Source organism: Apteryx mantelli, chromosome 4 (genome assembly GCF_036417845.1).
Source record: "Apteryx mantelli isolate bAptMan1 chromosome 4, bAptMan1.hap1, whole genome shotgun sequence".
Classification (NCBI taxonomy): Eukaryota; Metazoa; Chordata; class Aves; order Apterygiformes; family Apterygidae; genus Apteryx; species Apteryx mantelli.
In genome coordinates this window covers 29,189,514-29,215,785 of record NC_089981.1, presented here as the reverse complement: position 1 = coordinate 29,215,785, position 26,272 = coordinate 29,189,514, and the positions used below count along the sequence as shown (strand labels likewise).

At 38.5% G+C, this 26,272-nt stretch overlaps 1 protein-coding gene across 2 annotated transcripts in view; it reads left to right on the top strand.

Annotated features, from left to right (window-relative positions):
* Positions 1 to 26,272, top strand: part of DENND5A (DENN domain containing 5A) — a 71,161-nt gene that overhangs the window by 24,558 nt on the left and 20,331 nt on the right. For both annotated transcript variants that reach the window (XM_067296103.1, XM_067296102.1), the window contains exons 5-12: positions 6,064 to 6,251; positions 15,305 to 15,622; positions 17,913 to 18,128; positions 18,985 to 19,219; positions 19,695 to 19,845; positions 20,415 to 20,508; positions 23,867 to 23,998; positions 25,698 to 25,850. In XM_067296103.1, the coding sequence (XP_067152204.1) occupies positions 6,064 to 6,251; positions 15,305 to 15,622; positions 17,913 to 18,128; positions 18,985 to 19,219; positions 19,695 to 19,845; positions 20,415 to 20,508; positions 23,867 to 23,998; positions 25,698 to 25,850 (1,487 nt within the window). The remainder of the gene's footprint in view (positions 1 to 6,063; positions 6,252 to 15,304; positions 15,623 to 17,912; positions 18,129 to 18,984; positions 19,220 to 19,694; positions 19,846 to 20,414; positions 20,509 to 23,866; positions 23,999 to 25,697; positions 25,851 to 26,272) is intronic.

Below are 26,272 nucleotides of genomic sequence, written 5' to 3'. Positions count from 1 at the left end.
GCTTCTCACTCCACATCCTGTTACTGTAACAGAGTTGGAGTATGCAGAGTTAGGCCAGAAGATAATTCCTTTTCTTCTCTGTCCTAAGTTGGCTAATGTTAGTGCAAACCCACCCATCCATAATGGTGTGGATTAAAGTAGATGGATTATCTGCAATTTGATCACTATATTGTATAGTAATGGCAAAGAAACCTAGAAGACCCTAAGATTAATTGTGGGATAGTGCATGGTGTTACTTCCATCTGTTAGTTTTCAATATTTTCTTCTATTGAGTTATCACTGAAACATGCAGAATACAAATGGGAACTATTTATAAAGTATATTCTATAATTATTATCAGAATTCAGTGCATCTGTATCTGAAATACAGATGCGTATACCTGTTGAGATGAATGCATAGGCTGAAGTCAAAGATGGGTTTTGTCTGTATGGTCAAGGTGATCAAAATATTGTGTTTGCATTATGGCAACGAAGCATTATGTCCAAGGTGTTGCACTGTATAAACTCAATTTGTTAACTACCAGAGGAGAACTATAGTTATTCAAATGCAGTAAAAAAAAACAAAAAAAAAACACTTAGTGCACTCCGTAATGGTTACTATTTTGGATTAAAAAAACAAATTGCTTTGCTTATTATTCTAGTAACTAGAAATACTTGCCTAGTAGACAAAGTTCTCTTTCTGTGGTTTCTCCAGAAATGGGCTAGGTGTTTGTATGTTTGAGGTTTAGAGAGAGTTTATGTGGGTTTCTCTGTCCCGCCAAAGGATGATTCAAACATCAACTTTCCATCTGAAAAAGGATGCAATCAAGTTGGCCTGTAGTCATGCTGGAGTTAGGTCCTGTGACAGGTGTGTGCCTAGCCTGTTGGAAGCACTACAAGAAAAGCAATGCGTGCATATTGAAATGGTGTCCCTTGATCCCCTTTCAGACTATCACATTATATGTACTCTTTTCTTTTTTCACTCGACTCACTTGGGGTTAGTTTTTTTGTATACTGAGTTCTTTTTCCAAGTTGCATTAAAAAGTTCAGCCTTTTTGCTTGGCACCTCTTTCCAAGAGTCTGACCAGTGGCTAATTTAAGTAGCTTAAAATAGGTCATGGACACATGTATTTCTGTCGCACACACTCAGTCATATGGAAATTAAAGGGAAGGGATTAATGCAACATAAGGCCTGCAGGCCTGGATCTTTATGACAGTTTGCTTCCACTGTTCCCCTCACCTCGCACCAAACGTTGGCTGAGTTGGGCTGCTGTACACCTAATAGAAGAGTCTAGCGTCAGTTGATAACTTTTCACCAATAGTTTCTGTGTGAAAAATCTTTTTCCAGTAGAAAAAGAATTTGTTTCCTGACTTCTGGCCTTCAGCTTTGGCAAACTAGTTGTGGCACTTAATGCATTCCTAGTAATAGTAGCTATGTCTTTTTGAACTTTAACTTCTCTTGAATATCTACTTTCTAAGGAAGCTAATTTCTGACTTTTTTTATTTTTATTTTATTTTTATTTTTTATTTTTTCCTCCTGGTGTTTCTTAACAACCACTTCTGATGCAATGTGCTAATACTCATTCAGCATATTGTCAAAACTCCTAGTGATTTAACAACAGAAGTTGTTGCAGACTGCTGGAGTTGCCAGCAGCCAAGTTGAGGACTCTTACTATAATGCTTTCAATACAGATGTACTTCATTTTATTATTTGAAGTGGGAGTGGGAAGTATTTTAAATTCCTGAAAGTCAACTTTTTCTTACTGTAACGTCTATTTTTTTTGTCTTTTGTAACCGTGATGTTCTGAGTGTTTTCTTCTACATGGCAATGAATTACAAAATTGCTTTAGTAAAGTGACTGCTTGCTGTGATGCTTGAAAGGATGTTACCAATAGGAAAATGGAACTTCTGACTGAGGTTCTGATTATCTATACCTTTGCCTAGCAGTGTTTCTCTTTTTGTTTTGCTTTGCTTCCTTTATAACTGAATATGCTTTTAATGCATTTGTGGGAGCTGGGTTGCACTCCTGCAAGTTATATTGCCACTGTATCTGTGAAATAAATGTATTCTGTATCTCGCTGTAGAGCAGCAAGAACGTTTCTGAAAAGCATGCACTGAGTTACAACGGCTGTGGAATCTGGTTGGAGGACACTTTTCCAAGCAGCTAAAAACAATGAAATGAAAAATAAAATGCACCACTGCCACAGACTATGGTCTTAGTTTTCTTTTTCGGGGTATTTGCAGTCTGCTGCCACTTTTGAGTAGATTTAAGTATTTCTCTGACTGCTTTGCTTTTAAATCACTCTTCCCCTTTTTTTCACTTGCTCTAAATGATGTTCACTCAGGAGATTTAGTTTTAATTCTTTACAATATTGATCCTGTGTTGACCTACTCCGTAATCACTTAGGTAAGCGGTTTTCTTCCCATGCCTCTGGTGATTTAGGAAACTTGCTGCTTGATGCAGGCAATTTTAATCGGCTTATCAGGCACAGAAGTGAACATGAATTGGAAGTACTTCAACCCACTGCTCCTACTGATGACAGCTTGCTGTTACTGCAGTTACACTTTTTTTCTGAAATAAAAGGCCCAATTAAATGTGCGTGACACTGAATACTTGTGCTTAGAACAACTACTTGAAAAATATTTCTTTTACACCATATTTTCTGCTATGAACAGGTATGCTTAAAAAGAAACTTTAGGTCAAGGCAGTGCTTTATTCTGATAGCTGAACTGTATTGCATTTTGCCTGTCTACAGTGAACTCTCTATGCAACTCTTCCCCTTTTGTGTCCCTTCTGTTTAAGGAGGGGCTTAATCCTGGCAGATGGCACATCTTCCTTCTTTACCCCCATTCTTTCTGAAGATCTATGAAAAAGGCCCTTCGCTGTTGGGGCAACTATCTCTGCCATAAAGCAACAATGTGGGAGTTGCAGGCAAACTGGAAATTACTTGGAAAATTTAGCAATATTTGATTGTGATCCCTGAAGAAAGAAGATTAGGAGGGAAAGCTATTCCAGAACACAGTCCTCTGGTTGTTTTGAATCTGACCAAGTCAAAGAATTCCTGTAGGCTCTGACAGGCTTCTCTGCAAAGTGATGTGAGAGTGGAGGTGTGGAGTGATGGGTCTTGGTCTTTTTTTGTAGGGTTTACAGCTGCTGCCTTTTTCCCATCCTGCTCCTCTCCTTCTAGACCCAAGACCCCTCACTTCTGCTTGTCTTCTCTGGATTTGCTTGCTTTTTACAAATCAACAAAAATGTCTAGATATACTAGCTAAAGATAAATACTGATGTAAACTGCTTCTCATACGAACAGTAAGGGCTAATATATTTTACATACAGCAATTAGAAGAACAGATCAGCCCTTTCTGTGTTCTTAAAGCAAGTGGCCATGTATAAAAAGGAGTGGATTTTAGTCCTTGCACATTGATCAGCTAAGTAATTTCCATGCAAATAGCACGCTAGTATACTATAAGTGATCTTCTCCTATCAGTGCTCTTGTCCAATACAAGGCAAAGTACCTAGGTTTTATTTGCACCAGAACACTTTCCGTAGCTAAGCACATCCCAGTTCCAAAATAAGAGCAATGCCACAGCTGAAACACTTCCTCCTTCTCTTTTTATTTTTAAATCCCTTGTAATGCTTTGGTACCAGAAGTGTGCTGCTTCCTTCTTTTTTAAAAACAACACAAAACCCCACACCCTCTCTGGATAGTTATAGCATAAGAAAACATTTCAGTTATTTTAACTCATGCTTGAAGACTTCTTGCTTTTGTCCTTTTGCCAAAGCTCATAAACTGTATAAAGCCTGCAGAATGTAGTTATTGTTACTTGAAGACTGTGACAGTGCAGGCCAAATAGTTTGGAATAGCTTAAGTCACGTGGCTCTCCAGGATCAAAGAGCTGCATTTTCAGATAGCAGCTACCTCCTGCAACTGAGTTAAGTGGAGAGAAATCTGAATTATTGATGTTGCTTTGTAATTAATTTGAAAGGCTAATACTAAAGTTAGCATAATGACAGAGAGAGAGAGAATTTGTATTTAAATTAGCCAGCAGGATTAGACAGGGTTTTTTGTGTAGTAGGAAATCACTGTTTCTATTCTGAGACTTGTTCTTTCAGATAAACAAGCTGAATATGAACCAGCTGAAATGTTTGTGCATCTATGGCTACTTTTAAAGTTCCTTTTAAATCTGAAGAAAATAGAGTATGGAATGAGATTCTTCTTCCCAAAGCTTATAATTAATTCATCACTTCTTTGCAGTCAGGCTGTGATTAAAGCAGCAAGCCAATGAGTAACTGTAGGCAGATCCTGGTGTCCATGCAGAATAGGGGGGTAGATGTGCACTTCACAAACTACTTTGCTATTCAAAGTGGTTACCGCCTGCTGGCCCGCCCTCACTTATGGTTGTCTCCTCCAACTTGCAGCTGGCATGGTTGCTGGGTTGTTCCCCAACTTACTTCAGTCAGAGTGAGCTGTTAGTAAAGACTTTAAGTTGTTTAAGCTATCCCAGCTCCTTCTGATTGAAGGAGCACCTGAACAGTGGATCTGGTGTGGGGCAGTGACAAATAACTCTGTGCAGCAACATTTTTCACTGGCACAGCTTGATCTGAAATGAAAAATCAGAAACCTAGATTGCAAAATTGTGACTGAAGTTAGCAAAAATTGTGCTGAATTCCTGTTGGGTTGTGGTGCTCTTCACAGACCCCAAAGTTTGCAACTTTGATTTCAAACAAATTGAGTCATGAAATGGTAGGAACTGAATTTCTTGGCCTTCTGTATTCTGCCACCTGAAGTTTGAATGGAGGATGGCTAAGGAGAGAATTAAAGCCATAACTTTGAGATAGTGCACAAATGATCTTATTTTTTCTCTGGAGCATTTACTTTAGAGCAAATGTTATTTTCCAGCTTTCCCTCTCCACTCCACAATAGTGTATAACCACTTCAGAAACCTCAATAGCTGAATCTGCGTGTTCAGGTGCCTTTCACAATTTCATATTGTCTGGCGTTTTATGAATGCGTTAGGAGAAGACATTCCCCCCGTGCACACACACATTTATAAAGGATACTGATTTCTCTTCCCTTTGATTTTCCCCCCCCCCCCCCCTTCTTCCCTCCACTTTTGGCTAGAAATAAATATTTTTGCAGTATCATGAGAAATGGATCCCATATTTACAGCTTGAACTGTATTTATAGCTTGACTCAAGGTAGGAATTGTTTTAGTCTTGTGAGCTTCTTTTATAGTCTTTCCAGCCTGGTTGCTGTAAAACCATCTGAATATTTTAGCAGTTGTTTGAATTGGACAACACACTCTTGAGTTCTTATGGTGTTGCCTCCTATATGGCGCATATATATCAAAAATCATTAGAGATGATTCTGTAGTATAAAAGAGGAGGTGGAGGTTTTGGCCTCGTATACTGCTCTGTTAACTGCTCTAGACACCAGCTGCTGAATTAAACAAACAAACAAACAACCCCCCCCCCCACACCTTTTGGTATGCGTATTGCACAGGTGCAGTTAGCACTGCTGTTAAATTCTACAAGGAAATAAGTTGTTTTTACATTTGAACTTTTGAGGAAAACTGAGACTTTGGTCCTACATTGCAAAGCATAAATGAAGCTGATCCTTTTTCTTTTTTACACTTATTTCAGTCCCAGTCCTGGGTTGCCTACTGTGCAGCATTCTTTATAGAAGTCTAAACACTCATTTAAAAAATGTTTATTTCAGAGATACCAGATGCCTTGGGTTTCATCCAAGGCTTCCATAGAAAGATAGAAGCACAGAGAAAATAATGTATTTCCATATTCAAAATGGTGTTCCTGTATAACCCTTGTATAAGTAGCAGAGTGACCTAATGGATGCCAAGAATTAATTTGCTCATTTCCATATGACTTGTAGAATGCGTTCAGCTCTCTTTGTTGCTTCAGCAGAATGTGTTTCGGTGCACAAGTCTGGGCTTTCATTAAAGATGCTGCTCAGCTGGCGCTGGGTTTTGTGGTTTCTGTTTTAAGGCAAACTCTCTTTTATTTCTCTAACTTAAGTTCATTTACTTAAATATGTTTGTGAAAAATATTTTTCTTGCTCTTTTTCAGATTATCAGAGACTGATGACTGTGGCAGAGACCATCACAGCACTAATGTTTCCATTTCAGTGGCAGCATGTATATGTTCCTATCCTTCCAGCCTCCCTCCTTCATTTTCTAGATGCTCCTGTCCCTTACCTGATGGGATTGCACTCTAATGGGCTGGATGACAGGTCTAAGCTGGAACTGCCTCAAGAGGTGAGAGGAGCTTGGCTCAACCGATTAAATGTTGTACGTTACTTTGAGGAAAGTGAGAAATGAGCTGAAGGATTAATGATACCTCTAACAGCCATTGTGAAGTTCCTATTCAAGGTATTCTTGCAGTGAGATTACAGAAAGGACATTTTTGTGCTGCAAAACAGACTGTGGTAGAGACACCACAGAGTGACAATTTATTCAGCCCAGTCATGCTATGAAGGTACAGGAAAGTGCAGTATGAACTTACCAGCTTGGGCCAAAAAGCCACACAGCTGCTTCTGTGTGGTGCTGAGTGAGCAAGACTTATTGACTGGCTTCAGTGCCATGCTCTGCTTGGGCTGATTCCTGGCTACGCAGCAGTAGGCTGGGTTTCTCTGCACTGCATTTCTGAGTTGGGGTTGGTTTACCTGGAACCAGCCTGGCAGATGTCTGCATGAAAACTATTCAAGTTTTTCTTCTGAAATGCATACTTCACTCTGCAGCAAAATGTCAGCATCTACTTGGGCAAACTCATGTTAACTGTGGTAATGCTCAGGAAGTCCTCCCCTGGAGCGAGGCCCTGTTAACACCAGATACTGTATAAACAGAGCAAATGGTCCCTGAAGGCTCTGCAACTCATACTGTGAGGCTGGCACTACATTAAGACTGCTTAGAAGTTGTTTTTATTTATTTTATCCCTACTTCTAGCATCAAAAATATTCTTTTTGGGGACCTGGCAGGAGAGAGTTTAAGAGTTGGTTGTGAGGGTCAGGGAACCAAGAGCGGTTGAGCACTACCTGCGGCAGCGCAAGACATGTCTGCAGGAGCCAGTTATAATATAATAATAACTGTTATATGACTGTTATGATATGGTCTGGCTGCCTGCTGTCAAGAAGCTGGACAGCTCTACCAGCTAGCCCTGTGGGAAGCTGAAACTAGTGCCTGCAGAGTCCTTAGCTGTGGGACAGTACAGCTCCGGCCCCTGTTAGTCTGCCTGCTCCTTAGTGTCGGTGTAGCTTCGCAGAGGAGGAAACAGGCAAATAATGGAAAACATGCTACTTACAGAATCCTGTTAGTGCTGTAATCTCTGTCACTTTCTCTGGTTGTCTGTTTTCCTCTATTGTCATTTATATTACTGGAAAAGCAGAAATATGATGGGGGGAAAGATTTTTCAGTATCAAGCAGTGCTGCAACATAGCTTGACATAGAAAATTTCTTTAAAAAGCTGCATGAAATTAAAGACAAGATAATTTTGTGAACCTCCAGTCTGGTCACCATGCCAACATTGCTCTTTTTGCTCAAAACCATATGCTGATGTGCTGATAGCTTTCATTTGTTTTTCCTGGCAAGTTCAAAGGAAAAATTCTCTTCAAATTGTTGTTGTTATTCTGCTAAAGCCTTTATTAGTCCCTTGATTTCTTTATTTTCCCCTCTCTCTTTATGCACTGGCATCATTAATAACAGAGTAATGTATGTTCTTGCTATGAAAACGGTCTATTGCTTTGGTTTACTACTTTTTACACAATTTTGGGTGCTTTGACAGGGCTAACAAATATAGTTTTGTTTTGTTTTTTTTTATAGAGGGCAGCTGGGTGGAGTATGCATAGTATTAATGTGCCATAGATGTTTTCATTGTTATAACAAATTTTTAAAAGACTGTACTCCTTCTGTAAGGAGAGAATTTTCTCATTTTAAAATCAATATAATACTTCCAACTAAATTAACATTTATTTTTTTTAATTTTGAGTGGATGTTTCAATTAATTTAAAAGGTACATATTTTTGAAGAGCTTTATCAGCCCACCTTGGAAGTTTAAACAAAGGTAGTTGATAGCATTTTTAATATCTAAAAAATAGATCAAATGGGAAGGTGGAGGGGTAGATTCTTGACTGTTTCATATTTGCCTTTGCTATCATTAGGCTTTCAGATAACCTTAATTTGAAGAGTCAAAGAAGCTCTCTACTTAATTCCTAATGTAGAAACTGACAAGGAAAGTATATAAAATGTGCCACCATGCAACAGTAAAAGAGGACATGTGGATTCTATTACTTGTACTTAAAGACAAATTTATTGTCAGTAACAAAAGTGATATTAATACATAATGCTGGTTATTGCCAAAGTTTGGAATGTATGTGATATTGTATGAAATTTTCAGGCTTATATGAGGAACTCGCTTCCAAGTCCTGCTTCTAGGTGCTTGATTCATAGCTACAGTAAGTATCAGAATTTTCCTTGCTTATTGCAAAGCATATAGAAAGAGTTGTTCTTTCTAATTTATTCTGAGTTGTGCAGAAAAAAATCTGAGTTTTTGACTTTGTCTTGAAATTGCATAAACTGTATCTTTCTGATGCTAATCCATTTACATGGATAGATGGAACAGCTGAGATTAAAGTAGTATCTAGTTTGGACAAGCAGTAGAAAAGTGAGCTTCAACAGAAAATGTCGTTATCACTTCTCAGTTGAAGGGCATTGTGGAAGAATATAATATGGCTACCTAACACAGCAAGGATGCCTTAGTGTCACTGTAGGCTTCTTGATTGTCACTTTGTAATGAAGTTTTTAAAAGACTTCATTTAGTCTTGCCCTAATTGCTTGTAAAGTGTTTTAGGCCAATATGTGTGAAAATACTTCGTCTTAAGTCAGGCAGCTGTTGAGTTAAGTCTTGCTTTTATGTGCCATGAGGCTTGTTTTGTTTTGCTTATGGTGGCAGTCTCCCATGTTTTGGTCCCAGCCAGTGCTTGAAGGAATGCTTTACCATGGGAATTTTTGTTTGTTTGTTTTGTTTTTTCCTATATAGGAAACCCAGCTGTATCCTCGAACTTCATGTTTTGGCAGATGATGATTAAAGTCGTTAGCAAATTAGCTATGTTAGTACAAAATTCAAGTTTAGACTAACCCTTGAGTGCTTCAGAAAAGGGTGTCTGATGGCAAATTCATTGAAGTTCACCAAGGACTTGCTTATGGCCCAGTAAATTTGGAGAAGAGACTCAAGACTTACTGTAGGGTTGAGCTTCTTGTACATATTGGTGAATACAGTACACTTACACATAAGCACAAGCTTAAAGTTATTTCTGCTTTGCTGAGGGCTCTTTCTGTATGTATGACTGTCCTTGTGGTTTCACTAATAGCTGCATCTGAGGCCGCTGAGGAACTCGGGGGAGAAAGGGGGCAGGCAGAAGTGGCACTAGAATAAGATTCTGCAGAAATCGAAGGGGAAGAGAAGAACATGTAGCTGTTTCAGATGTTGCTGCCAAAGTGTGGTTTGTTTATCGGTAAAATTGATCAAAAAGGTGGTTAAACTAGCTGTCTTGCAGATCACAAACGCAGCAAGTACTAAAGTGAGACAGGTTTTTTTGTTGTCTCTTTGAATTTCCTTTTAAAGAGACTTTTGCAATACCATTGCAATATAATTTTAACAGGCAAGTTAATCTCGGCCATTTCATGCTACTGGATTTGCATGTGTGCATCTCACCACTCTAATTCAAGAGAATGGTGGAAATTAATTTGAGTGAAAAGGAGAAAAATTTGAGTCTTCCAGCACTTGTTAAATCAAACAAAAATAGTATCTTGTTAAAAAGCTTGTTTTTGACAAAGTGATTCCAAGGATATTGGCCTATTGCCTTCTCTTTGAGAAAAATTAAAAATGGATTTTTTTGCATTTAAAAACTACAGTTCATTTCTCTGCTAATATAAGAAAGATATAGATTCTCAGTATTCTTATTTTATCTATTTAAAAGATGTTAGTCTATGCTAATCTGTAATAAATGCTATCTTTTATTTTTGTGTGTTTTAGAAGAGAAGAAAAATCTTTTAAAAACCTTTTTTTCCTCTAGATGCCAACACATCTAGATCAGCCTGACCAAGATAATTATTTTGAATGATAAGGAGTGCTTTGTAAGCGTTTTCACACTATCCACTGGTGTGATACATCCTTGATAATATGGCAGATTTATTGACAGACTTCAGTTTTAAGTTTTCCTGTACTTCAGTGTTAAACAAGCACTTGGGTAGTTAAATTCATGTTTCTGATGGAAAACAGCTTGCAGCTGCAGCTATCACAAATTCTGGTTTGGCTTGAAAGCAGTAGTGCTAACAAATGCAAAAGGTCACCATGTGCTTGCAGGAATGGCACAAGAGCTTTCCTTAGAATTTAGGAACACACACACGCGCGCGCACACACACGTGCACACACACGCGTGCACACACACACACACACGATTTGTATGCATTAAGTGCATGGTTATTTGCAAGATTTGGACATAAAGCACAAAGGTGATAGATACTGTAGAAATGCTGTAGATGAATGGCTTTGAGTCTTTCAACACTGTGCTTGAGCAGAAAATGTAGTCAAAATCATGTTTCAGTCAGATTATCTAGGAGGGGATCTGAAAACCTGTATGCAACCTGTAGCCTGAGCACCTGGGCCAGACAGAAAATTCGGGCAGTGGTGATTGTGGTATCAGAACTGCTGCTCTACATTGTTGCAGGCATCCATTTGCATACAATGTAGTTATGTATTAATGCTTAAAATAGAAAGTATTTTCTCTTTAGGATGTCAATGGGGTGGGGAGCTTACTCATTGTTCAGTGAATAAGCTGTTTCTCCTTAGATGTCCTTTTGGTAGAACCTAAATCATTTCCTTCTGTATTTGTAAATGGAGCTGAAAGGAAGGATGTGGGCTTCATTCAGGCATTGCTGGATGTCTATGGGGTTTTGGCCCTTATTGTACTGGAGGTCAAACTAAAGAATTACAATTGTTTTCTGGTTTTGGAGTTGATGGGTGTAGTCTGGAGCCCATTGAGCCAACTGAAAGTTTTGCTGTTGACCTCATGGGACCAGGCTTTAGCATCTGATATAGGAATATTGACTTACTTGCATCCACATTTCTAAGGTTTGTAAGACTTGTACCTTTAAACCCTGCTATTTGTGATTATGAAAGTTTCCATATGGGAAAGACAAGTGTTTAAAATTGGGATATGACACCCTTGTTCCTTAGTATAGTGTCCCAGGAGAATTGTTTCATTGTGTGATGATGTTACATGTCTCTGTTTTAACACTCTGCTATTGATTTGGGATGTAGTGGTTGGAGGTTTTCTTTTAGTGAGAAAACTAATACCTCAGCAGCAAATGAAAAAGTATTTGAGTGTTCTAGAGACCTCAGATAACAAGTGACTAATTTAAAGATGCTCTTTCAGTCATATCACTACTTAAACTTGTTGCTGATACCTTGCCATTATTTCACTTTAATAATTTAGTTTTGTATGTGTAAAGTGATGGTCAGTGTATCCATAGAGGTGTAATTATGAAGCCTTCAGCTCACTCAACTACTCTGCTTCCAGAAACAACATGACTAAAACTCATTTGATCAAAGAACTTCTTTATTTTTTCTACTTTGTGCACTTGCCCAGTTCCTAGTACTCAAAATACTTTGGCTGTGATTTCATAATGAATAGGCCCTGTTTCTTTTCTCTTGTTTGTATATAATAAATCAAAGGCAGGGCCCCTCTGTCCTCACCAGTATTTTGTTCAGTGGAGTGTCCGTAGTGTCCGCATTGTAGGACTTACTATTTTGCTCTCTGTTACTGGCAATTATTTACTTTGGGTTTCATTTTTTAGACCTTTGATTTGGTACTTCTTGAAGGGCTTGTGAAGCGAGGCCTCTTAGCCATTTCTGTTCTCTGAGGAATGTGGCCTTGTCAGGAGAAGTGCTTATACAGTTTTTGAGGGTGACCTCAAGTTTCCCTGACTTAAGAGAGTCTTAAGCCCTCTACTGTATCTCCTTTGTTTATGCTGCTCTAGGTAGTCCTGTCTCATGGGTTATGAACCAGGCACTGAGTAAGTGTAGAATGTCTCCAAAAATATTCTTTACTCCTTTTCAGAGTGTTGCTGCACAGCACTTGCATATTTACTTTTTAGGTATCTATGCAAGGCCAATACTGAGAAATGTAACAGTAAGTTGTATGGCAAGTAGTCATCATTAGTGGATTAGAGTGTTTAAACTGTGTGTATTGCTCTTGAGAAACTGTTCAGAAAGGATATTTAATTGTTAGAAGAAAACATTAGTCAGATGAGCCCAAATATTTACAAGTAATTTTACAAAGCATTTAGTTTTGGCCTTTGTCATTGGCAAGGATTTTATTTTCTGTGTTATGGGAGAAGACCAGAATCTGTCTACATTAAGTTTAATGTTGTCTCACTTTTTGGCTAAATGCTTTCTAGATATAATTCACCCAAGCTTCACCAGGTCGGCCAGAGTTATGTTTTGTGCTGAATCTGTGCTAAGCTAAAATAATCACTGAAAAAAAAGGGAAGTTGAATGACATCAATTAAACAGAGTTTGAGAATGGGGGAAAGAAAACACCCCAAACAACAAAAAAACCCACAATTCAGCTCTTGGAAGAGTTTCTTTATGTGTCTGTCTTGCCGTTTCTCAGACAGCTTGTGACCCATTAAAGGTTTTTTGTTTTTCCCTCAGCACTGTTTGGTGGGCATTGTGCCTAGTTTCAAGGCTTTATTTCCTTAGTGTCTGGAAGTGCCTGTAGTATTCCTGATAACATTTGCTGGCTTAGTTCTTTGGTGATTAAAACTCATGCATATAGGAGGGTCTTGGGAAGTTCCTACATTCAGTTGCTTACTTGAAACGTGAGAGCTCTCCCAATTGTGCAGAATGTTTCTTTGGCTGAGAAACGATGGCAGGCAGTATGCAGCCCTAGCCTACCACTGAAGCTGCCTTGCTAGGCATATGCAACACTTACTCTGTTGGTAGTGGGGGAAACCTAAACCACTACATCTGCCCTGCACTATTTTAAGAAAAACACCCCTCCCTCCCCCAAAAAACCTACCTTGTTTTTAGGGTACACCAGAAAGATCTTGCACAATCAAGGTCTTAGTTTACTTTGAATTCTTTTGAAACACCTAACTCGATTTACAATTTAACTTACAGTAAAGAATCTACTACAGCAAAGAGCTACTAAACTGTTTTATACACATTCCTTCGAGCATAAGAGAAAAATCCCAGTATGAAAATACTAAAATATCAGGAAATGGAGAACTGGAATGCCTCTATTCACCTTTGTAACTGTAGGTAATATAGCAGAGCTTAAATCGAACTTTTTCATTCACGGTTCTTGTACAAATCTAGTTTAATATGTCCCTCTGAGTTCTGCTCTAAGAATTGTACATATTTGCATCTTTTTATTTTAATGTTGAAGTTCAAGAAATCAAACACAAGAGATACATGTTTTAAGGAGAATTGACATCCTAATTCCATTCTATAGAAATGCCGAGAGATCTGAGTCTGTCACAAGTATTAGGGGCATGCTTTCACAGCAGTTTACTTAGATGAAAAGGTCTCACCAGGTGCAGCTTATCCTAGTCTGCCTGTGACGAGTCTCACAGTAAAATCCTACCAAAACTACTTTGTCCTTACTGATATTTTACTGTTTGTATATTTCACTCGGATTTCCAGGATTGTCCGTCATTCACTCAGTGTGAGTTAACCTGTTCCGATTCCTCCTTTTTCATTAAATAGTGAGAGCACTTTCATCCTTCTGGGCTTACTCGGAAATCGTAAGAAATAACTGAAGATCTGTTAGCTCTTGTGACTTGGGCTATGTTATGGGTAAACGCGACAAATTGACAACCACTCGGGCCGGGTTGCATAAATTCCAATTTAATAGAATAATTGAGCAAGTCACAAGTAAGCAAAACAGCGCTGGGCGGCCGGGGAGTCTCCTGCTCCACCAACGGCGCGCGCGATCCCCCGCTCACAGTCCCCTTATATGCCTGTAACTTCTGTGGTTGCGCCGGCTGTTGCTGGGGGGGGTCGGGATGAAAGCTGGCGTCTTCCTCTGCGTTGTGCGTGGTGCCTTTCAGGTCACGCGCATACATTTCACAATACAATATCGCTCTGCTGACTCAGTACAATCACTGTGGTGATAGCCGGTACTTAGCACCTAGTTTCATGGTAAAATCACTTCACGAGTTGATGTAACAAATTATTACCTATCACAGGCTATATTGTTGTTGCAAAGCTGTAGTGAAACCTGACTTCAGATGTAGCTTCTAGAATAAGGTGGTGAGGCTGGGTTGAAAGTACCCCATAATGTGGGTGAAGGGATTTTAGAGGGGAACAAACTAAGCAATAAACTGACAGTTATCTTAATTCTTCATTGAAGAAAAACTTCGCTGTTTCTACAGAAAATGATGTTTCTCTTCTGCACACTTCATTTTCCAAGCAGAATTCACACGCTAATGGGATTCTTGCTGTGGTGTATGTAATGTCTTGAAAGCACTTGATAGAGATTTTGCAATGCAGAAAACAAGGGGAGAAGAACCTACACCAAATATAGGGTGAGATAAATCTTTGAAATATGCACAGCTTCTTTTGGGATTGCTATGGAAGCTAAGTAGGTGTTTTTCTCTTTTCTTGGCCTTTTTAAATGCTAAATGAGATAAAGATTGGGACAGGAAAATAGAATTGAAACCAGCTGAATTTTCCTCTTCCCCTCCCTTCCCCCCCTTCTTTTTTTTCCTCTCTTGGGGAAAAAAACTTCTAAATTCCTTCCAGGGGTCAACTTAACTTTTAAGTCTTCTAGGAAAACAAAACAAAACAAAACAAACTTTATTGCAGCTACTGCAATTTCAGTGGACCCTTTAGAATGATAGTCACCAAACCTCTTAGAAGAGCTGGCTGATCTGAGTAGCAGGTAGTCATCTGCTATGTATGCATGTGTGTAAGATATTGTGCTGTAAATATCCTGTATTAAAATATAGCTGTATGTGTGTGCATAAACAAAATCATTACAAATCTCTACCTAATGTATGTTACAATCTATTTAGTACCTAGTAAGATACTTTAAAATGAGTCATCTTAGTTATCTCCGTGAAAGACCTGGAAATTAAGGCCTTGTGGTGCTTTCTTCAAAGCTAACCCGTTCAGTTGTGGTTGGGGCAAGTCTGTCTTTTTTTTTTTTTTTTAAAAAAAAAAAAAGCACAAACCCCCAACACAAATAAAACATGACACTTGTGCTTGGTGACGTTCTAATGGTATCCTGTTCTAAATTAAATCCCAGGCTAACCTGTGCTTTGTGGATGTAGACAACCATTTCATCGAGTTGCCAGAAGACCTGCCCCAGTTTCCAAATAAACTTGAGTTCATTCAGGAAATATCAGAGATACTAATGGCTTTTGGAATCCCGCCTGAGGGAAACCTTCACTGTAGTGAGAGTGCCTCCAAGATGAAGAGCCTTAGAGCATGCGACATAGTTTCTGATAAAAGAAATGGGAACATAGCAGGATCACCTTTGAATTCCTATGAGCTGCTAAAGGAAAATGAGACCATTGCAAGACTCCAAGCCCTTGTTAAGAGAACAGGTGTGAGCCTAGAAAAGGTAAGCTATGAAATTCTGTTCACTCCCTCTGGAACTGCAATAGCAGATTGTCTGACGTAGTGGTCCAAAGACTGGGTTTCTCTTCACTAGGAAAAACTTTGTTTAACCGTTGCAAACCTTGTGAACATCTGTAGAGGCAAAGGCAAGCTGAGAGTGTGTTTGTGTTGGGGTTTTTTGTTTGCTTACATCACGGGGTCTAGGGAAATGTTTGGCTGTCTTCCAAGTGTTTGTTTGCCAAGATAATGTGTTTAAAAATATACCTTGCTCTCTTTATTCTTGGTTTTAAGGTAACTTATTCTACAGTTACCTCATTTTCTTAAGGTTTACATGGCCAAAACTGGCATCCAGTCAATTGTGATGTTTAAATCTAGCTTTTTCTCTCTATTGCTATTTTTCTATCTCATTCTCACTGTGTGTGGGATATATATAATTTTGCCTGAGTGTAATATGCCTACTATAAGGATGTTGTGATTCTTTCTTGGTTGATGTTGCAAAGCATGTTAGTGTCTGATTCCCAGAAAGTGAGCATTAAACAGCTCTTGGTGACCCTGCCTGGATTTGTGGGTGCTCAGCATTGGAAAAAAATTGTGGCCCTTTTTATGTAAAAGTTATCACCTGAAAAGACCACTGTGAAGTGAGTGTGGTGTGGTTTTTTTGTTTTTTAAGCCTCTGTGGAATGGAGTGAAGAGTTGCTCAGCAAGACTTTTATTTCTTGCATGTTTAACTTATTCTGACTGGTTCTTCATTGCTGAATGTGATTCCTATCCATTGACTGAGACTTGTGCTGTGAGTAGAGCCAAACAGAGGCAGAAATTGTGCGAACTGGACTAGTTTGGGGAGGAGAGCAGCTTTGTGGGAAGGGGACTGTGTGGGGGTTATAAGAAGAAGCATTTGGTTACTAGACAGGATTAGATGCTTAAATCAGCTGTGTTCCTCTTCTCAGGTTTTTCTTTTGCATTGTTTTCTTCTTGTTCAGGGGAAAATTGGTAAGAAGCTTTTGTTCTTTTACTGATTGGATTGGGAAGTGATGGGAGAAATGCAGGTTGTCTTTATTTCTTGCAAGTTTTTGCACATTCGGGCCTTATCTGCTCTGTATTCTCTTCCACTGTAGAGAACAGTTTAAGTCCCATTTTACTAGCATTTGTGTGATGATGGGATTGTATAGCTTATAACTCTGTCAAAATTTGTTTTTCACATACTTAAATAAAAATCCTGCTTAAATCAAAAGCCCTGTTGATGGGGAATGTATAGATAAAGTGCTACTCATGGGGTGCAGTTAGAGGTGATGGCTGAATAGCACAGCGCTCTCTGTTAGAGAGCATTGGCTGCAGGATGCCTGTTCACAGCTGGCCTTGGACTTTGTACCAGGCACTTGCAGACAACTAGCATAGCCAAGGTGCTTGAAGAAGCATGGTACAGCTACAATGGCCGCATCATTGTGCGGATGTTGTGAGCACTGCATATTGCAGCTCGTTACATGTTGCAGTACCTCTTATAATACTGGAGGCAGGAGCAGCAAATGAATACAGTGTTCAAAATGGTGCATGAGTGCTTGTGGCTTTGACCCCCCCCCCCCCCCCCCCCGGACACCCAATGCCTGTCAAAATTGATGTTAATTGAATATCTGAATCTCATATTGCTGGGGTTTGTTTATTTATTTATTTTTAAATTTTGCCCCATATGTTGTCTGAAAATGCTTTTTGTTTCATTAAAGATTATTCTGGGCTATGTAGTGATGAATTGTCTGTTATGCTGCTAAGGACTTAGGTTTCAGGAAATTGGCTACTAGACATGTAACTTCTTTTGACTGTGCATCTCTGTATTCATTTGGAAGCTGGAATGTATTAAATTTTAACAATACTAAATCTGGATTTTTGTTACACAAGAAAGAAATACATCCCTACCTCATACCCAGAGATGATAGAAAAACTCTGAGATCCTTATGCAGATGGCTGAAGAGTAAAATAAAGTAAATTAAGTATGTGGTGTATGTGGGCTTTTATATGGTTATGTTATCTATCTCTTTTTCTATTTCAAGAGTATCCAGTGCAACCAGTACTAAAGTAGGATATGACTGCTTGAAATTATAACCTTTTTTAGGCAAAATTTTTTTTCTAGTTTCTTTGATATTGCTGTTTTTTATTGCAGTCTTGAAATTGTAAGATATGCTGGGGGGGGCCTAAAAATACTAATTTGAGGAGTAGTAGCTTAACGGCAGATTAGATCTTGTATAGCCAGAATACCTGACCATGCAACAATACTGTGTTTGTTTGTTTCCTTACTCGCTTAGCTGGAGGTGCGAGAGGAGACCAGTAGCAAAAAGGATCTTAAAATTCAGTGTGATGAAGAAGAGTTCAAAATTTACCAGCTGAATATTCAGATCCGTGAAGTTTTTGCCAACCGCTTTACACAGATGTTTGCAGATTATGAAGTATTTGTCATTCAACCCAGTCAGGACAAGGAATCTTGGTTTACCAACAGGGAGCAGATGCAAAACTTTGATAAAGTAAGTTGAAATAAGAAGACATAAGTCAATTTAAAACAGTAATCAAACCTAAGACTTTGTTTACTGGGTCAGAAGATGGAAAACAGTGCTGTAAAAAATGTGTTCTTTCTTAAATTTCAGTGTGCTCTTAAAAAAAGATTATGCAGAGAAACATGCACACACTTAGAGAGTTGAAGATGCTCTATTAGGGATGCTGTAGAAAAATATATACCTTAGCCTCACTTTATGGCTAACCTCTACATTTACATTAAATATTATTAGTGAAAATGATACCAGAGGAATTGCTGAATATGTTCGGGAATGAAGCCTGATCCCGCAAAGCTTTTATGTGCATGTGTAGCAAACATTCTAAGCCCTTTCTTAGGGAAACACAAGACCCAGTTCTTCAAATTTTACTAATATGTCCATTTCTGGAGATCATTCATCAGCAGGATAGTTCATGTGGCCGCAGACTATGTTGCAGCACTGCATGCTAAAAGGCTAATCCAATTCCCTTCAAATTGTATGAAAAGATTCCCGTCAACTTAATAAGCTGTAAATCCAGCCACAAGTATATAATGTCCACGTATGCAATATTGTTTTTGCTGTTTTTTGGAATTCTGTTAAAATTGTTACAAAATCAAGGAAATGCTGATATCACAGCTTGATAATTATTGTGCTATAGTAAGTAATTGTCATGAAACTGAGGGTTTCTCATAGGCTGGCTGTTTCAGAGATAGAATTAGTGTGTGTAATAAAACTAGGCTTTGAATGGCTCCAAAGCACTTCAATACATTCTTGATTAGAAAAATTGGTGCTTTTTTGGTCATATCTCTGCAGACTCCCAAACACTCTTTTATCTCTTGTTGTCCGTTAGGCATCTTTCTTGTCGGACCAGCCTGAACCTTACTTGCCTTTCCTCTCAAGATTCCTGGAGACCCAAATGTTTGCATCTTTTATTGACAATAAGATTATGTGCCATGATGAAGATGATAAAGACCCTGTTTTGAGAGTATTTGATTCTAGAGTGGATAAAATTAGGCTGCTAAATGTTAGGACACCAACTCTGCGCACATCTATGTATCAGAAATGCACAACCATTGATGAGGCTGGTAAGGGTAATAAGCCACTTTCTTTGACACTTAAGAAAATACAACTATACTTGTTGGTGCTGTTTGTTGTATACATTAGGTTAAAGTTAAGTAACAACTAATTCTTTAACACCTCAAAAAAATGGATTGAAGAAGCTGAGGTGTAATGCTTAAGTGGGGAACTAGATCTCATGATGGGGTGAGTCTTGTATAGGAACCTGAGATGAAATTCATGTAAAGGATAATTCAGCTCTATTTTTCTGCATGCTTAGTGTGGAAAATACAGTTTGAGTTTAAGGAGGTGAATGTTTTTCTCCTTTTGGTGGCAGTTCTTTGATGTATAATGCACTCTTGTAAAAGTGTCTCTGTTAAGGTCAATAAGAAGCTTCCTTCTCTCGTAAATTGGAGATCTGCTTTTAGTTGAGGGTGTTTGACTATAGATAACTTCTGTTTTTAAAAAATACATTCAAGGACTTTAATTCTCTTATTATTTCAGAAAAAGCTATTGAACTGAGGCTAGCAAAAATCGATCACACTGCAGTCCACCCCCACTTGCTGGACATGAAAATTGGACAAGGAAAGTATGAACTTGGATTTTTTCCCAAGCTTCAGTCTGATGTCCTTTCCACTGGGCCAGCAAGCAACAAGTGAGTAAGCTAGGAGGACTGGTGTTGGATCTTGGTAAGATCTATAAAATAATGCTAAAACTGAGATACTAGAAAGCAAATCCATTTTATTTTATTTTTTTAACTGAGAAAGTTCAGAAAGATAGTTTTAACATCTGGACTTGTAGAAGCAAATTTTCTTAAGAAACCCATATTGTGGATGAGGTTATAATTGAGGTTACTTTTAAGGACAGTTGATATAAAAGCACATCCTGTTGGACCTCATTTAAGTTAGCGAATGTTTTAGGGGCATCATCTTATAAAAAATTTTGAAGAAAAAGGAAAAAGGTGCAAATTGTAACGTGTTATCATAAAAAGGAACAGTACAAACCAAGTGTATGTGACCTAATTTTCTGCGAAATCCTTTGGTTGTCTAAGGTTAGCTGCCTCTACAGAGATTCTTTATATATGTTTGCAGCTATGCTGTATCTGGTGTGCTTGATGTTGGCAAGTTCAATAAACAATAAGATAAAAACTTCATATTTTCCTCCATTGCCACTGCTCTTCACCTAACTCTTGATATCTGCTAAATGATATTCTTTTATGTGTAGGTGGACAAAGAGAAATGCTCCTGCACAGTGGAGGCGGAAGGACAGACAGAAGCAACACACAGAGCATCTGCGTCTTGACAATGACCAGAGAGAGGTAAAAACGGTTCAACTGTAGAGATCTCATTTCTACTGCATAAATAATGCTCTCTAACCTTTATGAAAAGCCCAGGCAGTTACCTGCAGTTCCTCTGCTCCCCCTTATTGTACTTGATACAAATGAAGTTCTTAATCCTTAGTCGACCAAAATAACTTAGTTCCCTAATTCTAAAAGTTATGCCAATTTTATACCAGCTCAGGACAAAAATCTCATCCCAAGGATAAAAAAAAAATTGGATGAAAAAGTCATAAAATGCATTAAAGTATTTAAAAAAAAAAAAAAAAAAAGCGGGGGGGAGGGGGAAGGTTAATCTTAACAGTTTTTAGCCATCTATTTCCTGTGTCTAAATAAGTTAGTCACCCTATGCTCCTTTTGTAGTTACTGTGAGGAAGAAAAAGTGCCTCCAGAGAGTGATTAATTTCATCCTAAAATCAAAAGATTTGCCTTTTGGAGTTGCCTGTTTCTTTCTGTGGACCGTAAAAGAAGTCTAAGGTGACAAACTGACACATGAGTTCATGCTAAGGTGGGAGTATGAACCCCACCAATACTGTCAGGTTTGTGCATCTGCCTGTCTTTATGCAGCACAGCCTTAAGTGTTAGTTTTCTGATGTGATTTTACAATGGGCCTTGCATGCAGTGTTTCCCCTTTATAAATATGTTTTCTGACTCTGAGCTGTTGAAGAGGGCACCCACTGTGAAAGCAAGAGACTTGGGGCACGCCAACCCTCCATCATTGCACCTAGAGGCCTAGGTCCACTTTAATGTAGTGCATCTATAGAGCACAGGCCAGCACTGCGTAGAGATACTGGTTGGGTTTTGGAGCAGCGTAGCTGCATTGGCATGGTACAGCTCTGAGGCTGCTTTACCCACCTTCTGAGCTGGTGGCTTCTCTCACCAGTACTTTTCTGGCCGATAGGGTTGTATGTATTTTGTTGTGAATGTGCTTTGAAAGGTCTGTGTGTGAACTAACTACAGTGCAGTTTGTTTCTGATTCGTACAATGCTGACTTTGCAAATGGTTACATTGGGTGTTGATTTAAAGGTAATTCTGAGAATATTCAGGTTTAAAATATCAGAATTGATTTGTGCATGGTTGCTTTTAAACAAAAGTAAAGCTTTGGGGTATGTTGTTCGTTGAGGCAGTATTCTCTTGCCTTGTTAAATAATCTTCCGAAAAGTTGCACTTGGATTCTTAAAGTCATCTTGTGTCTGTTAAGACTGTTTTCAAAATGAAATATCTCTGTCTTTCTAGTTCATTCTTTTTGGTAATGATGAGTTGAATTGCACTTCCCAGTATACTCGTTTCCAGAGTTCTTTCTCTGATTTGAGCAAATTTTACTGAAGTGAAGTGTCATTAGTGTCATTTATAGCCATGTAATAGAACGAAGTCTGCCTAATTTAAAAATCTACGAGTAGTTTTGGGATTTGATGTGCTCCTTATGCTCAGATAACTCAAAAGTACTTTTTACTTAGAAGCAGAAATGAGCAGCAGTTCATTCATAACCTAATTATTGCTTTCAACAATTTTGATGCTTAGCATCCGTAAACTTCTAGGATTTGAGTTAAGTAATTATAAATGCAGAACTCTGTTTCTAGTCTCTGTTTTTAACTGATTGTTCACTAGATGATTATCCTATAGGAGTTATTCTGTCACACCAGGCAAATAATTTCATAAGAGTAAAAATTGCAAGTACATACACAGGTGAGGATATCAACTGTCAAATTAATTTCTGCTGGTATTTAGAGTTTTATGCTGTACCTTTTTGACTTTACATAATATTGTTTGTATAACGGCCACTTCTGCCCAGCTGAACCAGAAACTCTCCTACCAAGTCTGAAAGAATGGGCAGGGAGCCCTTCTGATGGACAGATAAACATGGAGAATCAGGTCGAGCAGGAGACAGTGGTTGCAAAATGCAGCATTGCGAGTTTTAGACAAATTGAGATTTTTGGGACAGTTGACAAAAATCTGTGGCATTGAGGCTTAGTGGCTTTTAAATTGCCAACTTTTTGTGCCTGGTGAAGGGCAGAGTTTGCACCATCTTTGTTTTTTTCCTTTCAGCTTCATTACTTATGAATTTTTGCATTGAATGTTTGGGAGTTCTGCATTGTATTATGTCTTCACTCCTCTCCTTTTCTGTTTTGCATGCCTGCTTTTATTACTTCATACGTGCTTACCACTTTCACTTAACCCGATCTGTTTGGCTTTTTGCTACCAACTTGTCCTGCCAGCACCTGGACTTTTCCATGTCAGAGCTTCAGTTGCAATTATATTTAGACCGGGACCAGCATGATTGGCCTTTCAGGGCCTCTATAAAATCTATGTCAGAGCATTATCTGGTATGTCAAATGCACAATATGACTATGATCATAGTTCTGGATAAAGATGCATAGCCTAAATGTTAATAGCATAAATAGTGTAATAGCTATTTAGCGCCAAGCTGATGGCGAAAGTATGATTTTTCCCTCTTTGCAAAGATTGTATTCTGTTTGATAAATGCAATTCTATTTACTGACTTTTCAGCTGATCATTATTTCAGTATCAGCTAGGGAAGTTACCTACTAATATGAAGTATGTACTGAGTATTTTGTTGGAGCCTGTACAGGCCTTTCCATTTATCTCTTATTCACAGCTAGCCATGCCCCAGCCAATCTAGTGGCACTTGGGTTTTTCAAAACATTTTTTAAATTCTTGTGTCTGAGGTGAAAACAATGGCAATTCTTTGATGGAAGTAACAGCAGCAGAACAACTCTTCCAAATATTGTGAGTTCAGGAAATCATGTTGCTCTAAAATGCAGATGGTCTGCAGCCGAGAGCTGCTATAGTAGCACTTTGCAGCTGCTTCCTGACAGCCTGGGAAGATGGTAAGAAACAACAGATCTTTAGAAATGCAGGGCATAGCACAGGTCTCGGATTTTGTCAAGGTCCAGGCAAAATTTTCTTGCAGTCCACATGCAGACCAGAGTCAGCCATTTGAATAGTCTTGGTCTAGGTAATTACTACAAGCTTTCATTTTGTATGAAAAGATAGCAAGAATATTCTCAGCGGTGGACGGAGTAATTAAATCTCTATGCATCTAAATACCCTTGGCAGTGTCTATTGTGTTTGTGATGTTCAGCAACCTGTGTTCTAATGCTAGTCAGACAATGTATAAATAGGATTTGAACTCCAGTGAAAGTATCTCGGCCCAGTATTGTTCTGGATATAAAAAGGAGGCTCTTCTGAAAGATGATGTGATTCATTCTTCATGATTGCACAGGGGAGGGCTGGGAAGATGGGTTTTGCAATTCAGTTATGTACAAAGTTTTTCACTTGCTCTTTTATCTTTGTTTGTAATTTTTCTGCTCCGGTACAGAAATATATCCAAGAAGCCAGGAATCTGGGCAGCACTATTCGGCAGCCCAAGCTGTCTAACCTCTCTCCTTCAGTAATTGCACAAACAAACTGCAAGTTTGTAGAAGGCTTATTGAAGGAATGCCGAAATAAGGTAATATACAGAGAACATTTTTGCTCTCTTGCACCTCATATCTAGCCTTCCTGAACTATTTTGTGGCTAATATAGTTGAATATCCCCTCCCTTCATTTCTGCTTTATGCATGCATCCAATTTATTTGCATGATAGTGACAAATTGGTGAAGAGATGCATATTTAAAAATCTGCAAGGAGCACAAATTTTAACAAGCAGGTTTATGATAGAGAATATAAAATGACAGAAAGAAAAGACTGAATGTTCTGGTGGGTCTTTATTATCCTGCTGCCCGTGTATGTTTTTAGTATGTTTCAGTTATCCATAATGAGACTATACTGTTTCAACAAGAGTGAATATTCCAAAAAAGGAGGTAATGGTGAAAACCTAGGAACTGTTCTCATAATTAAAGGAAGTGTGTTAACAAGCTTCTGAAACATACATTTTCAAGAACTTTCCAAAGAAATTTGGCATCAGTTTGTAAATTTGCTTGACCAGTGTATTTGACCGTATATTTGAGTATGTATTTGTCTGAATTAAATGTCGCTGTTTATACTGATATAGTAAAGGGAGTATTCTTGAATAAATAGTCACGTTCTCATTTTCTTGCCTGAAGTCAGTGGAGAAAATATAGTGATTGTATACAACTGTTTTCTAAAACTGTATATTTACATTCACTTCTGATTTCACTTTAGTTTTGTATGTATGGAATTATCCAAATAATTTCCTTCCGTTAATGTAGGCATATGACAGTGAAAATCTGTGGAGATCAACTTTACTCTTTCACTGTAGGAATGTAATTCTAGTGGCTATAGTGAGCCTCCCATTAACAAAGAGATTAAAGCACTGGTGAGGAGAAGGGCATAAAGAAGCAACTTGGAGTGTCAACATAAAATACTAACAGTGTCCCAGCTAAACCTGTGCATAAGTGCCTAAGGGAATATTAATCCTTTGAGACTTACTTTAGATAGCATCAAAGATGAAGAAGGGTAGTGGACAGTGGGAGATGAAAAGTGATCCTTTAGTCATTTTTCCCTCCAGGTAGCTGTATGATGAATATATTGTGCCTGGGAGACTGTAGTTTACGAGTTGGTGAGAGATTTTTTTGACCAACATGAAAGAGTGTATGAATTCTGTGACTGCGACTTGGCTTATTGGAGAACTCCCAAGATTCACTCCCGAATGGGTTTAGTTTAAGAGCACATACCCTTCTGAGAGAACAGGATCTCACTGGAATGACATGATCTCCCTGTGTCCTCCTGTTATTGCTACTCAGAAATAATTCTGCATGTTCCCCTTTTCTAGGAGAAGGTGAACATTGTGTACCATCCTGATCCGGCACTCACAAGGCTTCAAAAACAACCAAGGCCTTTGATGCAGGACCTTGCTGCTTAGGCCTCTGCCTTGTCAAATAGTGGCCTGGTATTCCATGTATTTGGATTACTCTCTCTCCAGGCTAATGTGCCCATTTGCCAGCCCCTTGGTAGAAAGATGGAAGAGGCTGTAAAGTGATCAATACTGGTGATGCCATGGTTTTAAAAGCAGAGTGATAGAAGAAATGCAGTCCTGCACTAGCTTTGGAGAGGCTGTATTCATATACACACAGTTGTTCTGCCAAATAGTTACTATTGTGTGCTTCCTTGTTTGTTATTTAGAAAGTGTGAATGATCTTAGACATTCCTGCATAAAAAAATAACTCTTTTGTCATGTTCTTTTTGAGACCAAGAGAATGCTGGTTGAAAAAATGGGGCGAGAAGCAGTGGAACTAGGTCATGGTGAGGTGAATATCACAGGCGTGGAAGAGAATACCCTGATAGCCAGTCTGTGTGATCTCTTAGAAAGGATATGGAGCCACGGTCTGCAGGTCAAACAGGTAAGGAACAAATATTCCTGTGTGTTGCAGAATATACTTTTTTTTTTTTTTTTAAAGTCATGTTATGCCATTCCTGCCTCTGCTTCCAGAAGTTACCTAGTGTGTATGTACGGACATGTGTTAAATACTTGTACGTCCCCAGCCTTTTGTATGTCAGTTACTGTCTCCTTGTCTGTCTCCACTCTCAGGAGTATATGCAAATTTAAATGCAAATGTGTCTAACAGGTAACTATTTGGAAGATTTTCTTTCCATTTAACTTTTTTTATTATTATTATTTTTAAATAAGATGATAAACCTATTTCGGTATTCTCAATACTTTTGTTATCGTAGGTGCATAGGCTTTAAGGTAGTTTGCAGTAAAGGTGCAGTTGATGGGATGTGGTATGGGGAGTTTAATCTCATGAAAGATAACTTCATTTCT